At 49.6% G+C, this 18,126-nt stretch overlaps 1 protein-coding gene across 3 annotated transcripts in view; it reads left to right on the top strand.

The window, feature by feature from the left end:
• PTPRF (protein tyrosine phosphatase receptor type F) overlaps nucleotides 1–12,451 on the top strand; it is an 82,321-nt gene extending 69,870 nt beyond the window's left edge. For 2 of the 3 annotated variants that reach the window (XM_081306600.1, XM_081306599.1), the window contains 13 exons: nucleotides 2,637–2,669; nucleotides 3,470–3,567; nucleotides 6,571–6,694; nucleotides 6,861–7,036; nucleotides 8,330–8,449; nucleotides 8,703–8,857; nucleotides 8,937–9,222; nucleotides 9,313–9,491; nucleotides 9,728–9,854; nucleotides 10,082–10,207; nucleotides 10,472–10,626; nucleotides 10,725–10,860; nucleotides 11,355–12,451. In XM_081306600.1, coding sequence (XP_081162726.1) covers nucleotides 2,637–2,669; nucleotides 3,470–3,567; nucleotides 6,571–6,694; nucleotides 6,861–7,036; nucleotides 8,330–8,449; nucleotides 8,703–8,857; nucleotides 8,937–9,222; nucleotides 9,313–9,491; nucleotides 9,728–9,854; nucleotides 10,082–10,207; nucleotides 10,472–10,626; nucleotides 10,725–10,860; nucleotides 11,355–11,423 — 1,784 coding nt within the window. In that variant the 3' untranslated portion in view covers nucleotides 11,424–12,451. The remainder of the gene's footprint in view (nucleotides 1–2,636; nucleotides 2,670–3,469; nucleotides 3,568–6,570; nucleotides 6,695–6,860; nucleotides 7,037–8,329; nucleotides 8,450–8,702; nucleotides 8,858–8,936; nucleotides 9,223–9,312; nucleotides 9,492–9,727; nucleotides 9,855–10,081; nucleotides 10,208–10,471; nucleotides 10,627–10,724; nucleotides 10,861–11,354) is intronic. The other variant, XM_081306601.1, reaches the window with a different exon arrangement.
• Nucleotides 12,452–18,126: the final 5,675 nt, after the last annotated feature.

Raw genomic sequence — 18,126 nt, 5'->3', positions numbered from 1 at the left:
AAGCAGGCTGCAGGTTCTGTTCCTTAGGTCACTGAAGGACCCCAGTTTTGTTCTCTTTGGACTGAAGTGACAGAAAAGTCCCATATCCAATATCTGGACAGGTGCTCAGGGCCCAGGATCCTCCTCAGGGCAGCAAAGCTGCTCATCAGTCCTAGCGGGTCTTTGGTCAAGGCCTCTGAATGTGGGCTAAGGAGCTCCCTAGAGCCCACATCCCAGTCACAGGGTGGCCAGTCTCTGCACCCATCCTCTGACCCTCCACACAGAGGGGAATGTTAGCAGTGAGCAATGCCCCATAAGAAACTGGAAGAGAAATGTGGTGTCACACCTGACCTTTCCTACAGGCCAGCTCCAGATCTACTGTATGAGGACAGGGACTGCAGCTCAAGGCTCACTGCCTGCCCTTCCTCCCCAGCCACTCTCATGCTATCTGGCTGATTCTTCTACCTGAAATGTCACTCCTTTTTCTCTGAGCCACACAGCACAGACCTCACCTCTTGGGAGGGTGTCCCACTCATGGCTGGGGATCTCCTCTGCTGGAATTCCCTCAGCCACAACCTTTGAGTTCTGCGGCACCAGATACCAAGTCTTGTTCATCCCCCATCCTTGCATTCAGTATACAATGGGTTCTTGTTGAATGCCTGTGAAATGAGCACACAACAACAGAACAAATGAGTAAACTAATGCGTAACACAGAGGGTTTGTGTATATATGAGCCAGTTATTACTGCATATCAAATTAACCCAGAACTTAGTCTCTTAAAACAACAATAATTATGTATTATCTCTCACAGTTTCTATGAGTCAGGAATTCAGACAGGGCACAGCAGGGGCAGCGTCTCTATTCTAGAATGTTTGGGCCCTCAGCCGGAAGACTTTGAAGGCTGGGAGCTTGAATCATTTAAAGCAGGGGTTGGCAAACTATGGCCCATGGCCAAATTCGGCCCACTACCTGGTCTTATAAATAAAGTTTTCCTGGAATGCAGTCACACCCATTCGTTTCTGGGTCTGTCTGCACTCAAAAGACAGACATCAGTAGATGTAGTAGATATTGGAAGCAAAACCTAAAATATTTGCTGTCTGGTCTCTTAAGGGAAAAGTTTCCTAGCTGTTGGATTGTAAAGATGGCTCATTGAGGTGTCTAGTGATTGACAGATCAGCTGTGAGCCTATCTGGGACTATCAGCTGGACATCCAGGCATGGCCTCTTCATGTGACCTGGGCTTCCTTACAACATGGTGACTGAGTTCAATGGCATGTGTTCTGACATTGAGCAAGCCAGGCAACCCTAGCAGGCCAGCAAGATTTGATCTGTGAGGAATACAAGTACCAGGACAGTAGTACTACAGGGCAGAGGACTTGCTTGGCAAGAGGTGCCAAGCCATGAGGGCATTGTTTAGGGGAAAGGGTGGGAGGAGCTCCTTTGAGTGGAGACATTGCACACATGAGCTACTTGAGTGTTTCTCCAATATTGGAGTTGACCAACAGGTGAATAGAAGTTCAGGCCAGAGGTCCCCTTGCAGAGGGACTTGGACAGCAGGCTGAGGAACTTGGGACTTCATCTTGAGGGTCCCAGGGAAGCACTAAAGGTTTTTAGCAGGGTCAGAATTGTGCTGTAGAAATAGCACTGTGACTGCTATGTGAGAAGGGATTGATTAAAGGGGGACAAGTGGAGCAGAGAAACTAGGCTGCTGAGTGGGTAGAAGGCATCAGTGGGGATGGAGGGAAGGGACGGACTCAGGAAGAATGAAGGAGATGAGGGCAGCAGGACTCGGGCTTGAGTGCACAAGGGGGATATAAGGATGGCTCTGTGACTGCGGGTAGCAGTGGGCCTGCAGGGTTTGGACCTCTGCTGTAGCCTCAGGGCTGAAACTACCAGTGTGGCAGGTGCTGAGGAGCATGCAGCAGCCAAAGCCCCCAAACAGAAGGCTCTTCCCAGGAGCAGGCAGGAAGGAGAGGGAGCCAGGGAGGGAGGGTGGCACAGTATCAAGGAGGATGGTTGAAGAGTAGTCAGGAGGAGGGCAGGGGTGACATGAGGAGCAGGTATCTCTCAAGTGCCACAGAGAACTGTGCATGGCAGGAAGGGACTAAGCAATTTATTTAGCAGAGTGGGAGACTCGAGGGAGGACCAATGCCTTGGCAGGTAGGACGTTGGTGGGATTGTGGCAACCCAGCACTGGGGCAGAAATGTTTCCACAGATTGAGGAGAAGTGGCGGGGGGGGGGGGGGGGGCGGGGCAGAGAAACTCTTCAGAGGCCGCTGCACGTGAAGGAGACATGGGCAGGCACTCGAAGACACACTCCTGTTGAGATACACCCTCTACCCCAAAGGCCAAATTTTGATACCTGAAGGAATACGGTTGGTTTGAACTTAATAGTTGGTCATAAAAAGAACCCTGAAAGGCCACCAACCCATGGGGTTTGTGAACACTCACATCTAGAGGTGGGACATCTGTCTGCGTTACTGGGAGACCAGAGGCCTGTGGTGGGTTTTATCCCATGGCCCCCTGCTCCTCACTGCTCTGACCTTCCTGCCCCACCCACACTGTGTCTGAGCTCATAGCCATGTGACCAGAAAAGGTTAACGGGCTCTCTTCTCTCGCCCCATTGTGTTTTTTTCTTTTGGTTTGTTTTCTCTGCAGGTTCCAGTGCCCCCAGTTGCCCGAATATTTCAAGTTAGTTTCCAAAGTTCCCATGCTTCGGGAAACTTTGGCTTTGGTGTCGTTTCCATTTCTCTACTTTTCTCACCCCATCGCCTCCTATCTTCCTTGTTCATTTCTCTCCTTCCCTCTCTTCTCTCCCCTCCTGGGCTGTCTCCTCATCTCTCTCCTTCGCCCCCTTTCTCTCTTCCCACCTCGTAACCTCCACTTCTCTTTTCTGCCTTCTTTCTCAGTCTGATAGCTCTCAGGGTGCCTCTCCCTCCTGTATCCTTGTCTCTCTCTCTCCATCTTCCTCCTCATCTCAGTTTCTCTCTGTGTATTCCTTCTGAGTCTCTCTGCCATTGTCTGTACTTCACGAACACTCCATCCACACACTCTGTGTCTGGGACAACAGTGTCACCCAGTTTCTTGTAGTGACCGGCGCCAGTGAGGGGCAGGAGGGCAGTCCCCAGGCAGGTGTGGTGGGAACCCAGCTTCCACCTATCAGCTGCCGCCAACCTGGGCTTCTAATATGAACCCAGGAGGGAGGAGGCCTCCCGTTCCTCTTGAGCAGACCTGCCAGGCAGAGCCCTGGTGCCCCCACTCAGCACAGTGTCACCTGACATGCTTCCACGTGTTCACAGCATATGTACTTCACCCTCTGGCCACTGTGTGCTCCTCCATCCCTGTTGCCGCATGTGCTGCCGTCTCCATGCCACCAGTGCCAAGTGCTCCATGGTCCCAGTGTTCACGTGTGCACATACATGCATCAGGGCTGTCTCCACCATCCTGCTCAAGCCTCATGTTAACTGCCTGTGTGTGCCCTGCCTCCCCAGGTATGCGAGACCACCCACCCATCCCCATCACCGATCTGGCAGACAACATTGAACGCCTCAAAGCCAATGATGGCCTCAAGTTCTCCCAGGAGTATGAGGTGAGACGTAACCCTGTCCCATGTGGCTGGGCGGGGGCTTACCCCATAATAGCTCCTATCTTGTCCCAGGTCAAAGCAGTGGTTAGGGTTCCAGGTTTTCCTGGTATACAGAGAGGAATGACAGCTGGGGAACTGGCCTCCTCAGGTGCTGAGTCTAGCCAAGGCCCTGCCCAGACCTTCTGGTGGTCACCTAGGAGATGCTTTAGCAGTATGCTGGGTGCTCACACACATACCCTGATGCTAACAGAGGCAGACATAGGGTACAGACCCAGATCAGTAACAAGAGCCACAATAGCTAGCTTTTGTCAAGAGCTTACTGCAGGCCAACATTGGCTGAGCACCAAGCATCATCATCTCACTCCCCGCATAACCTTCTGAGGTGGTACTATATTACTGTCCCCTCAGGTGAGGAAGTGGGCCTCAGAGAGGGAAAATTACTTGCCCACAGTGAAACAGCTGATGAGTAGTGGAGCTGGGATTCCAACTCAGGCCTACCTGACAGCCTGTGCCTGCACTGCATGACCATTCTACCCACACACTTGATGCCTGGGACAGCAGAGTGCTGAGCCTCCCATGGTGACTGTACCCATGAGGGTTAAGAGAGCTGTCCCCAGGCAGGTGTGGTGGAAGCCCAGCTTCTATCCCGTCAGCTGTCACCCACCTGTGCTCACATGTGCACTCGCAGTGCACAGCTCGCAGATGAAGAGCCAGGGGCTCAGGCCCTGCTCTTCAGACCCTCCTTGTGCTCACCTCACTCTGGCCTATTGGTGGCTCAGATTTCAGGGTCTGAGGGCTTCTACCTGACTCACAGCTGGTGGCAGGAGATGACTCTGAATGTTTCTAGGCCGTCCAGCTTGGGAGGGACTTTGTTAAAGAAGGCAATAATAAAGAAAAGGCCCATCTCCTGTAGTAAGCATGGAGAGGTCTTTTCTGCCTTGTCCATCACTCTTTCCCAGCACCTGACATGGACCTCAAAACACTATTGACAGATAAGTGATGGGTGAGTTGGTTCAGCCTAACCTGAGAGTTTGCTCCCCTTTCAGTCAGATGTTCACCCTCAGGTGTGTTTGGGGAAGTGTCCCAGGGTACCAAGGTTGCATTTCTAAGGGCCATGAGGCCAGACAGATTTCCAGCGTGTTAAGCCAGGTTTCCAAAGAGAAAATCAAGCTTGGCAGGCAGACATATGAATACTTCTTCTTCAAAGGAACCATGCTGCCTCTATGGTAGGGCACCCACTGCGGCCTGCTTTCTAGGTGGCCTCACTGCAAGTAACAAGCTCATAATTTGGGCTTGTCTGCTCATTATCTGTCTGTCTGACCAGAAGTGGTCTTCCACCTGGACTCATCTATGCCATGTCCCATCCCTGCCCTTCTTCTGATGAGGATGGGCCTCACTGTGTAAGCTCACAAGACCTCTGATCACAGCAATCCCCCTGCCACCTACTACCTGTTCTGTCCTCTTCTCTGGGTTATCCCGTAAAACCTTCTTCTACCCAGAAGTCCACTCTGGCCACTCAAGGCTGCTTAGGGCTCTCCCTCAGCCAGGATCCCAGAGCTCTCTCATCCTTAACATTCTGTTAGTCTTTTATCACATTTGCAAGCACTAAAGTGTATGCCACTCCCTGTGCTGGGTGCTGGGGATATGGAGACAAATGCTCTTAGGACCCAATCAGTTGGGAAACACGCAGGCAGGTAATTAGCATTGAATGTGTGACCAAATCCATATGTCCTTGTATTAAATATGACCAACATGCACAGAGAAGGGAGGTTGAAAGCACTGAGGCAGTCTAAGGGTCGGGCTGTGCTTGGAGGTCTCTTGGAGCACTGGTACTGTCCCCTGGAGTGTGTCAAGGCTGGGACCAAAATATGAAAGATGCTGCATTGCAATGCAGAGTACTATGGAATGTATTCATCTGTAAAATGAGGCTTATGACAGAACCCATCTCATATAGAATTAGATGAGAAAATACGGAGTACTCACGACAGTGCCAGGCACACCAGAAGCTCCCATTGACAGTTAGCTATTACCATTACTGCCGAGGCAATGGAGAGCATGGAGCCTTTTAAGCAGGAAATTGATATTCAGATCTGCATTTTTGAAATGTCTGAAGGGTCATTAAGAGTGGGTCAGAATGGAGGAAGAGGGAGGGTGATGGCAACAGGTTGGAGAGCTGAGGAGGGGAGGAGCACCAGAATGCTGGTCAATAGGAGGGGCTGTGAGGAGGTTTTGAGGTGGACTTGGCAGGTGCTGGCCTGGGCTTCTGGGATATGGATGATAGTGCCATCCACTAAGGTGGAGTCCCAGCAGCAGAGCAGATTTGGCAGGGAAGCTAATGAATGTGGCTTTGAATTAAGACTGAAGGGCCAATGAGTTCCTTGTCCAGGAGGCTGCCAGGTACTCAGGAAAGAGCTCCTGGGCTGCAGCCAGGGTCTTGGACAGCTCCAGCATACAAGTACAAGAATCCTGCCAGCAGTGGGAGTCATTCAGGAAAGGGGACAGAGTGAGGAGAGGGCCTGGGAGAATCCCTGGAGGAAGCTGTATCCAACCTGCAGATGGGCAAGCCCTGGGGAGCAGATGGAGAAGAAACAGCTGAATAGGCAGAAGAGAGCCAGGCAAGGTGGTGCACAGTGTCCAGGGCACTCAATAGTTTTCAGTCTGGCCAAGGGTGCTGCTATTGCTTCCATCTGTCTGTGCCCATTTCATTCATAGAATGCACAGTCCTCTCCCCTGGCCACCCCAGTGTACTCTACCAAACAAGGAGATCTGGTGCCATGGTTAAAGGACTCCTCGGTGCATCACTTTCCTGATTAGGAGATTTGGCAACTCCGTGGCTCTGTGGCTAGGGGTGCTGCTCAGCTTTACCAGCAGCATTGGTAGAGGGCCAGTGCAGTTTTCAAAGTGAAGACAGGATGTAAGCACAGCTTGGAAGGCAGGGTCTCCTAGCAGGGGGTAAGTGTCCCTCTGCTCACCCCTCACTCCACCTGCTTTTTCTGTCCCCCGCAGTCTATTGATCCTGGACAGCAGTTCACATGGGAGAATTCCAACCTGGAGGTGAACAAACCCAAAAACCGCTACGCAAATGTCATTGCCTACGACCACTCTCGAGTCATCCTTATCTCCATCGATGGTGAGCCAAGGGCAGAGCCTCCTCCCAGCCCTTGTTCACCTCCCCCTTGCTATCTGGGCTGACTCATGCTATGGAGGCCATCCCTGAGTCTCGAGTGCACTGAGGCATGGTACTCTTGTCTAGGGGCACTTGGTAAATGCTCTGCCATATCTCCTTCCTTCTGTAGGTGTCCCGGGGAGTGACTACATCAATGCCAATTACATCGATGGCTATCGCAAGCAGAATGCCTACATTGCCACACAGGGCCCACTACCTGAGACCATGGGTGATTTCTGGCGGATGGTGTGGGAACAGCGTACAGCCACTGTGGTCATGATGACGCGGCTGGAAGAGAAGTCCCGGGTGAGACTGAAGGGCCCTGCTAGGAGGTGGACAGGAAATAACTCAGCCAACAGGTGACATCGGACACCTTATTCTGTCCCTGTGGGTAGACGTTCCTCAAGGGATTCCCCAAGCACTGTTGCTTTCCTGGAGTACTGTCATGTTCCTTAGGTATTGGGGTGTTCCTGGGATGTAGCATGTTCCCCAGATGCTAGTGGGTTCCTAGGATATTAATGTGTTTCACCAAATGCTGTCATTTACTGGAATGCTAATATGTTCCCCAGTTGCTGGCTTGTTCCCAGGGTGTTCACATGTTCCCCAGATGCTGGAGTGTTCCTGGGGCATTAACACATCTCCTCAGTTAATTAGTGGAAGGAGCTGCTGTTATCTGCTTTTGCACTGCAAACCATTGACTGGAACATAAAATTTACAGAGCTTGAAAATGGGGCATAAACGTTATGGGTAAATTTGGCAGAAAATGTGCCTGGTGCGATCTGGTCTTGAATAAATAATTTTCAATTATGGCCTTCATTCCACCAGTGAGGGCAAGGGTAGTGACATAGTGTGATGAGGCTTGATGAGGGAGAGAGGAAATGATTTGTGTGTATGTGTGTGCACACGCGTGTCTCTGTGTGGGACGGCGGGACACCAGGAATTGAACCCAGGGACACTTTATCATTACATCCTCAACCTTTAAAATTTTTTTTTTTTTAATGTTTTTTTAGTTGGGGCTGGGGATGTGGCTCAAGCGGTAGCACGCTCGCCTGGCATGCGTGCGGCCCGGGTTCGATCCTCAGCACCACATACAAACAAAGATGTTGTGTCCGCCAAAAACTAAAAAATAAATATTAAAAATTCTCTCTGTCTCTATCTTTCTCTCTCTCGCTCTCTCTCTCTTTAAAAAAAAATATATATATATATTTTTAGTTGTAGATGGACACAATACCTTTATTTTATTTATTTATATATGGTGCCAGGGATCAAACTCAGTGCCTCATGCATGCTAGGAAAGCGCTCCACCACTGAGCCACAATTCCAGCCGTTAATTTATTTTTATTTTTTTATTTTAAGACAGGTTGTTACTAAGTTGCTAAGGCTGTTCTCAAACTTGCAATCCTTCTACCTCAGCCTCCTCCCATGTCACTGGGATATGCCACTGTGCCCAGCAGGACAGTGGATTTGAGAGTTCAGGGCTGGAGGATCTTTTAACCAATAGGCTGGGCCTTCCTCTCTGCTTCTGCCTGCCTGGGCCTTTGTGTACTCTCTGACATCATCACCTGTGCCCTGCTCCCTGCTTTGTATTTCCCTCTGCAGGTGAAGTGTGATCAGTACTGGCCAGCTCGTGGCACTGAGACTTACGGCCTCATTCAGGTGACTCTGCTGGACACTGTGGAGCTGGCCACATATACTATGCGCACCTTTGCTCTCCACAAGGTATGACTCTGCCATGGTACTTGTCCATGTAAGGACAGAGGCCTGAGTATGGTGGGTTAGAGTTGGGGACCAGTGTAGGTATCAGAGGGTCAAGGACTGGGGTGGGGGTTGTGGGGGGTGATACAAGAACTTCCTCAACTTCTTCAGGGCGCCTTGTATGGTTTCTGAATCTATCCAAGAGTGGTGAGTCTGGCCCTGGGTGTGTGGCAGGCAGACTCCTAGTCACTGCATCTCTCCTGACTTTGCTCCCCAGAGTGGCTCTAGTGAGAAGCGTGAGCTGCGTCAGTTCCAGTTCATGGCCTGGCCAGACCATGGGGTTCCCGAGTACCCAACTCCCATCCTAGCCTTCCTGAGACGGGTCAAAGCCTGCAACCCGCTAGATGCAGGGCCTATGGTGGTACACTGCAGGTGAGAGGGTATGGTGCTACCAGAGGGAGTGGGGTGGGAGGCAGGGACCTCCAACCCAAGCTGAGCCCATGTCCTGCAGTGCTGGTGTGGGCCGTACTGGCTGCTTCATCGTTATCGATGCCATGCTGGAACGAATGAAGCATGAAAAGACAGTTGACATCTATGGCCATGTGACATGCATGAGATCGCAGAGAAACTATATGGTGCAGACAGAGGACCAGTATGTGTTCATCCATGAGGCGCTGTTGGAGGCTGCCACATGTGGACACACAGAGGTGCCTGCCCGCAACCTCTACGCCCATATCCAGAAGCTGGGCCAAGTGCCTCCAGGGGAGAGTGTGACTGCCATGGAGCTCGAATTCAAGGTAGGGCTCCAGTGGGCCTGAACTGGGTTATGCAGAACCCCCGTGGCTCCCCAAGGACACCATACCTGACCAGACCCTTCCTGTCAATAGTTGCTGGCCAGCTCCAAGGCCCACACATCTCGCTTCATCAGTGCCAACCTGCCCTGCAACAAGTTCAAGAACCGCCTGGTGAACATCATGCCCTATGAACTGACCCGGGTGTGTCTGCAGCCCATCCGTGGTGTGGAAGGCTCTGACTATATCAATGCCAGCTTCCTGGATGGCTATAGGTCAGCAGGCTTGTCCCTGCCACACCATGCACTTTAGTGCCCAGGCCTGAGCCTGGCTGGTGGGGATGAGGGGAAACATGGTAGGGCCAACCCAGAAGACCAGAGTGGGCCGAGTAAAGCAGGGAGGGCTTCCTAGAGGAGGGGTGCTCTGTGCAGGGCCCCAAGGGACCAGGCAATCTCAGGGGAGACTGGGGGGCAGCAGCACCTCCAGCATGTTCAGTGTTATGTCCACCCAGACAGCAGAAGGCCTACATAGCTACACAGGGGCCTCTGGCAGAGAGCACCGAGGACTTCTGGCGCATGCTATGGGAGCACAATTCCACCATCATCGTCATGCTGACCAAACTTCGGGAGATGGGCAGGGTGAGCCCACCCCTTCCCCTAAGGACCCAGCCACCCTTGGGAGAGACACCCCTTTTGTTACTCTCCATGTAACAAGGAGATTTTCATACCCCAGCCTCCATCAGCATTAGCCTCAGACCCCACCTTCTCACCACCTGAGGCATCCTGTCCTACAGTCCTCTGAAACCTGGTGCTCTCTTCCTCCTTCCTCCCCACCTGATCATGGGGGCTGGGCCCTGTGTCCACAGGAGAAGTGCCACCAGTACTGGCCAGCAGAGCGTTCTGCTCGCTACCAGTACTTTGTTGTCGACCCGATGGCTGAGTACAACATGCCCCAGTACATCCTGCGTGAGTTCAAAGTCACAGATGCTCGGGTGAGTATTGGTTAGAAACTATTGTTCACACAAAAGGACCACACTGCCTGAGCAGATGTGGGCAGGGGCTGCCCTCACAGTACCTTAACTACAGGAATCAAAAGAGAGTGTAGGTTTGGGAGTGTGCGCCTATCTTCCTGGGTGGCTTCATGGGTAATGACTTCAAGGGTGCATGCCTATGTTATTGTACTCCCCCAATCTGGCCCAGAGGGACTGTAGCCTAAGACACAAACTTAAACCCTGTACCTTGCCCACCTCTCCCAGGATGGGCAGTCGAGGACAATCCGGCAGTTCCAGTTCACAGACTGGCCAGAGCAGGGTGTTCCCAAGACAGGAGAGGGCTTCATAGACTTCATCGGGCAAGTGCACAAGACCAAGGAGCAGTTTGGGCAGGACGGTCCCATCACAGTACACTGCAGGTGGGGCTGTCCCCATCAGGGCTGGGGGTGGGCCTGAAAGCCTGGCATACCACTGCCAGAGGTGAACAGAATTTCTGACCTGGCTCTTCTCTGAGTAGTGCTGGTGTGGGCCGCACGGGAGTATTCATCACTCTGAGTATTGTCCTGGAACGCATGCGCTATGAGGGTGTGGTTGACATGTTCCAGACTGTGAAGACCCTGCGCACACAGCGTCCTGCAATGGTGCAGACAGAGGTATGTAGACCAATGTGCAGGGCTAAAGTCTCCCTGACAGCCCTCCCTGAGACCCTAGGCTGTGGCTGCAGTTGGACATATACGGGCACAAGGGTTGGTTCGTGCTACAGATGTGTACCAATGCCTGTTCTGATTAAGGTGCAGGGGAGAAATGAGTGAGATGTGTTCCTTTATTCAGTATCTCTGAACTCGTAGTGTGTCTCTGGTTAGGGTTGGAAACGGCACGGTATAGAAGCAGATAAACATGATTGGAGTGGCAGGTAAAACAGGTAGATACAGGGGCCTGGGAGAGGGAAGGGAGAGAGAACAGCCTTGAGAGGCTCTTTTAGGCCCCTGGATAGTGCCTAGGGCAACTCTCAGGGTACAGCGCCTGCTCTTGGCCAGAAGACACTGATTCCCTAGGCCATGGGCTGCAGCATGAGTGCCCTCTCAACAGTGTGGGTTGGGATATCCGTTGGCACTGCCTACACTGACCAGTTGCTCTGTCCTGGCAGGACCAGTACCAGCTGTGCTACCGTGCGGCCCTGGAGTACCTCGGCAGCTTTGACCACTATGCAACGTAACTACTGCTCCCCTCTCCTCCGCTGCCCCCACTAGGGGGCTATGGAGGGGACCCAGCTCCTCTGAGCCATACCGACCATCGTCCAGCCCTCCTGCACGGATGCTGTTGCCGGCAAAGCACAGTCCACTGGGATCACAGCGTTTAAGGAACATTGCCACACCAATCAGAGTCCAGAACACCCCTGGGCTAGTGGGTGGACCGGCAGGCAGGCTCTCTGTCCACCAGGCCCAACTGGAGCCTGCTTCAAGCTCTCTGTTCAGTTCCGCGTTTCTCATGCTTCTCATGGGGTGGGGATGGGGGCAAAGCCTCCTTTTTATACATTAGGTGGGGTAGACTGAGGGATCCTAGCCTCTTCCCTCTGATTTTTCCTTTTGCAAATCCTTAACTGCAGAATGGGCCATTTTGGGGTTTGGGGCTCATTTTTTTTTTCCTTTTTGAGTTCACTTTGGACCCTTTTTTTTTTGGTCTTATACTGCTGAAGGACAGAACTTGCCTTGCCTTCCTCATGTGGAGCTGGACCACTAGCCTGAGCAAGGCTTGACTATGGACCCGGGAGTGGCACAGGTCGGGCTGCTCCTCCAGCCCTTCAGAGGAGATCCTGTTCCAGCCAAATGCAGGGAAACACAGTTTTGCTTTTTTGCTTTTTGTTTTTTGTTTTCTGTTTTTTTTTTTTCCTTTTTTTTTTCTTTTCTTCTAGGTTTTGTTTTGTTTTTCTTTTAAGAGTCTTTTTTAGGCCCCACAGACAGTGGTGGGCGGGGAGGCGATAGGAAACACATCCTCAGTCGTCTGTTCCAGTGTGTGTTTAACATTCACAGCCCACAACCACAGACGTGTCTGAGGGAGCCTAGCAAGGCATTCCTCATCACCATCGTGTTTGCAAAGGTTAAAAAGAAACAAACAAAAAACCATTTAAAAAAAAAAAAAAGGAAGAAGAAGAAATGAAAGAGAAAACCAGAGAGTCATCCCCTGGCCTCTGCTTCAAACCCCCAAGAGGGAAGTGACTCTGTGCATCTGAGGCTACCCAGGGGCTGGCATTTGTAGGCTGTGGAGTCTGGCCAGATGGCCAAGCAAATGGCACAGGTCAGGGTCTATGTCACGCCCCACACACCTCAGGGCCCAGCGGGGGCGTGGCTGGCCCTTCAGGTCCAGGCCAGTGGGCCTGGTAGCACATATCTGTCCTCAGCAGGGGCCAGATGATTTTCCTCCCTGGTTTGCAGCTGTTTTCAAAGCCCCTGAGAATTGCTCTTTTCCACTCCTTCAAGATGCCCTCATAAACCAATGTGGCAAGACTACTGGACTTCTATCAATGGTACTATAATCAAACTTATTATCTCAGCTTGCTGAGGGGCAGGGAGAGGGCCTCTTCCTCTGGGCAGCACTATCTAGGTAGGTAAGTGGGGGCGGGGAAGGGTGCATAGCTGTTTTAGCCAAGGGACATGATGCCGAGGTCCCCAAGTCTAGCTAGGCTAAGTCAAGATCAACAATCCAGGGTTGGTAATGTTGGATGAAACATTCATTTTTACCTTGTGGATGCTAGTGCTGTAGAGTTCACTGTTGTACACAGTCTGTTTTCTATTTGTTAAGAAAAACTACAGCATCATTGCATAATTCTTGATGGTAATAAATTTGAATAATCAGATTTCTTACAAACTGGGCTTCCCGTCTCACCTCTTTTGGGATCCAAAGAATCTGGACTCTAAGTCAGTAGCATGGGTTCTGGAGATTGCCTGCTCTTGAGAGGACAGTGAGGCTATCCTGAGTATTTGTGACAGGGCTGGCTCCTGTCATGGCTGTCTCTTCAGCCCTGAAAATGGAGCCACCAAGAGTCAGGCCTGAACCACCCTGGGAAGCACCCTGGAATTGGGAGTACACTCTTCACCTCTCTTCCTCTTGGGATGCTATAGGTTGTCATATTGGGGATACTGGGCTTTCCCCTTCTAGAAGCCATATTCCCCCTCTACAATCACCTCCTTCCTTTGTTTCTCCCCTAAAGGGCGGGATGGCCCTATGGCATAAAAACCTGTGACCATGCTGGGTGTGGTGGCACATGCCTATAATCCCAGCAGCTGGGGAGGCTGAGGCAGAAGGGTTGCAAGTTTGAGGCCAATATCAGCAACTTGGCGAGACCCTGTCTCAAAATTTTAAAAAATAAAAAGGACTACAATGTAGCTCAATGTTAAAGCACCCCTGGGTTCAATCCCCAATACAATAATAACAACCACTTTCATGGGTAAACTGGTTAATGAGGACTCTTCTAATTTTTGCAGTGTGGATACTGGATGCCAAAAACTATAAGGTGATGTGGCCCCTAAATACACAGCAACATCTACTGATTGAGCCCTATGGCCTCCCCACTGGTGATCAGACAAGTCCTTCCTGGCTATAAAATTATGGAACTTCTAGGGATTCAGGGATAGAAACCCAGAACAAGTGAGGAAGAGAAATTCCTAAGTCAGCAGTAACACTTAAAAGAACATTGTGACATAGTCCATTGGCCTGTTGCAGAGATGCTGTGAGTATACTAAGGCAGTACCTGACCCAGGGCAAGGCTTCCTGGAGAAAGTGACATTAGCTGGATTCAGGCTGCTTCATAAGGTGAGTAGTGCTTAGATTTAAACGATGGGTAAAACATTCCCAACAGAGGACATAACCTGTGCAAAGGCTCAGAAGCATGGAAAAAATCAAACACCAAACTCAAGAAGTACAATGTGACTGAGGTAGAGACACTGGCCTAGAAAGTGAGCTGGGTGGAGTCGAGGGGTCCTCTAAGGGGACTGCTTTGACTTAAAGGGATGCAGGTCCCCCAGACAAGTGAAGTACCTCTCTAACATCCTAAGTTCATGGTGGCCCTCGCCACATTCTGGTATTGGTAACTGTCTCCTGGGGGCTGTGAGTGATGGAGACTTGACACCAGGTCCCTTCTTGGTATCCGTAGCACCTAGTTCAGTGCCTGGCATATTTCTATTCATTCAAGAAAAAGACACCATCATTACATGATTCATTAAATTTGATACATAAAAGTGTGAAAACTTTAGGTTTGGTTCAATGATAGAGTGCTTTACCCAGCATGCATGAAGCCTTGGGTTCAATCCCCAGCACTCCCCCAACACCACCAAAAAAAAAGACGTTAAACATCTTCAGGTAAAGGATAAATATGAAATTTTCACTTGAGAGACATCAGTATTCAGAACACCCCAGGCAGGCTCTGGGCTAAGTGCTTTATGGACTGATTGCTAACCCAAGGGTAGAATAGACTTCTCTTTCCCCTTCACAGGTGAGGCAACAGGCTCAAGTGGAGTTACTGTCAAAAGACCACAGGCAGAGGAACACCAGAGTTGGGACCATTACCCACTGATACCTGCTCCAGAGACCCTTTTCCATCACCCAGTGTCAGCCCTCCTTCCCCTGCCCTCTTAGACCATCCCTATCTCCAGACCACTCCCCTCACCAGGGCCCCCCATCACAGAGTTGGGCATCCCAGCCAGTCAGCTTTCCTATCAGACATCTCTTCCTTACCTTTACATTCAACTCAGGTCAAACTCTGTCATTTGGCCTCCACTTGGCACCTCTTCAACTGTCAATATATTTTCTATTCTTTCTGTCTCAAGCCACCCTCTTACCTGGACTGCTGTCATGTCACCTCCCTGGTCTGCCTGCCCACAGCCCTGCCGGGCCAACCCATTCTCAACATAGCAGCTATGGCAATACTTCTCTCAGGGCAGTCATGACCAAGACAATGTCCTGAGGAGAAGAAAATATTTTAATAGGAAAAATTTGTTTCATCAACTCATTCAACAAATAATAGCTAATGAGCATTTGCCATGTGGCAGTCACCCTCTGGGTACTTGAAATAAATAACATCGGTGAACTGAACAGACTGCTGTCCTTGGGGCATGCATAGTCTAAAATTAGGAAACATGATACATAGGAAAAATAGCAAATAGGGATGGGGATATAGCTCAGTTGGTAGAGGACTTGCCTCACATGCACAAGGCCCTAGGTTCAGTCCCCAGTGCCACAAGAAAAAAAAAGTAAGGGTTGATGGGCTGGGGATGTGGCTCAAGCAGTAGCACGGTCGCCTGGCATGCGTGCGGCCCGGGTTCGATCCTCAGCACCACATACAAACAAAGATGTTGTGTCCGCTGAAAACTAAAATATAAATATTAAAAAATTCTCTCTCTCTCTCACTCTATCTTTTTTAAAAAAAAAAAAGTAAGGGTTGGGGATATAGCTCAGTTGGTAGAGTGCTTGCTTCGCATTCACAAGGCCCTGGGTTCAATCACCAGCACCACCAAAAAGAAAGGGGAAAAAATATATACATATATGTATTTATAGTTTGTTAAATGGTGATAAGTGCCATGGTATTGGGGAGTGGGGCAGGGTACAATAAGAAGGACCAGGCATGTGGGGTAGTAAGGGGAAGCCTCATTGAAAAGATGGGATTTGAGGGGCTGGGGCTATAGCTCAGTGGCAGAGTGCCTAGCATGCATGAGGCACTAGGTTCGATCCTCAGCACCACATAAAAATAAACAAAGGCATTCTGCACTGCTGTCATGTCACCTCCCTGGTCTGCCTGCCCACAGCCCTGCTCAGGCCAACCTATTCTCAACATAGCAGCTGTGGCAATACTCCTCTCAGGTCAGTCATGACCAAGACAATGTCCTGAGGAGAAGAAAATATTTTAATAGAAAGGAAAAATTTGTTTCATCAACCCATTCAACAAATAATAGCTAGTGAGCATTAGCATTACAACTACAAAAAAAATATATTTTTTTAAAAGATAGGATATGGGCTGGGCCCAGTGGAGCACATCTATAATCCCAGCAGCTCAGAAGGCTGAGGCAGGAGGATGATGAGTTCAAAGCTAGCCTTAGTAACACACACACACACACACATCCAGACAGAAGGGTCAACTAAAGCAAAGGCACTGGGCAGGAATGTGCCTGATAAGGCTGGTGTGGCTGTGACACTGAGCAAGGGAATGAGTAGCAAGGGAGAGGTTCCAGAGTATAGAAGTCCAGGTGTGAGAGGCCAGATTTTATTATCTTGAAGGCAAAGCTGAGAGGAATAACTGATGGATTGGATGAGAAAAAGGAATCAAGGTTGACCCCACAGTTTAGACCTGAGCAGCTAGAAGGATAAAGTCAGCATTGATTGGTGGGGAGGCTTTACATAAGGGTTAGAAAGCTACTCAGTGGTTCCAACCAGAATTTGGTGGAGTTGGTATCACTTTTCCTTTGGTACTAGGGATTGAACCCAGGGATGCTTTACCACTGTGCCATATCCCCAGCCCTTTTTATTTTTTTATTTTGAGACAGGGTCTGAGTAAGTTGCTTAGGGCCTTGCAAAATTGCTGAGGCTGGCCTTGATCTTGCAATCCTCCTGCCTCAACCTCCCAAGTCACTGGGATTATAGGTATGCCCAGCAGGACCAGGTATTACTCTTAGTCTGCCTAACTCTAAGGTTCTCTGCCTAGTGAAAGAGTGTTTTTTGTTTGTTTGTTTGTTTTTTATTTTTTAATAATGTCTTTCCTCAATATGTTAATGTTGGGACATTACATTATTTAATTTATTTATTTATTTTAAAGAGAGAGAAAAATTTTTTTTAAGAGAGAGTGAGAGAGGAGAGAGAGAGAGAGAATTTTTAATATTTATTTTTTAGTTCTCGGCGGACACAACATCTTTGTTTGTATGTGGTGCTGAGGATCGAACCCGGGCCACACGCATGCTAGCCGAGCGCGCTACCACTTGAGCCACATCCCCAGCCCGAGAATTTTTTTAATATTTATTTTTTAGTTTTCGGTGGACATGACATTTTTGTTTGTATGTGGTGCTGAGGATCGAACCCAGAGCCACGCGCATGCCAGGTGAGTGCGCTACTGCTTGAGCCACATCCCCAGCCCAAGTGAAAGAGTTTTAAGGACAGATTTTTTTGTTTCGTTTTCTGAATTCTCTATAAATAGTTAATATTACTTTAACTTCAAATTAATCAAATTTTTATAATCATGCAATTAATATTAACTGTTTTTAAAGCAAGAAATATTTGAATAGAATAAGGGGATAAGTGTTAAAGTCTCCATTCTCTTCCTACCCCCCAACTTCCTGGTGAGAAAAACTATTCACCATTTAGTCCATGCGTTTATGAGCCTTTTCTATGAATATGCAAACATGCACATAACCTTTACATCACTAGAATCATTGTTCATATCTTTCTGCAAATAGCCTTTTCATTTAAATATACCATGACAAGCTGGGGATATAGCTCAATGGTAGAGCACTGGCCTAGCATGCACAAGGTCCTAGATTTGATCCTGACTACAAAAAGAGGGCTGGGGATGTGGCTCAAACGGTAGCGCGCTCGCCTGGCATGCGTGTGGCCCAGGTTCGATCCTCAGCACCACATACCAACAAAGATGTTGTGTCCGCTGAGAACTAAAAAATAAATATTAAAATTCTCTCTCTCTCTCTCTCTCTCTCTCTCTCTCTCTCTCTCTCTCTCTCTCACTAAAAAAAAAAAAAAGAAAGAAAAAGAAAAGAAAGAAAGAAAACGCTTTAAATATTCTGTGAGAAGCCCATTGCAGTGGCAGTGGTGCATATCTGTAATCCCAGCTACTTGGGAGGGTGAGTTAGGAAGATTGTTAACTTTGAGGCCATTCTGGGCAACTTAGTGAGAACCTGTCTCAAAATAATAATAAGTTCTGAGGA

This window comes from Spermophilus citellus, assembly GCF_964194105.1.
Source record: "Spermophilus citellus genome assembly, chromosome: 9".
Lineage (NCBI taxonomy): Eukaryota > Metazoa > Chordata > Mammalia > Rodentia > Sciuridae > Spermophilus > Spermophilus citellus.
This window is presented reverse-complemented; position numbering and strand designations above follow the sequence as displayed.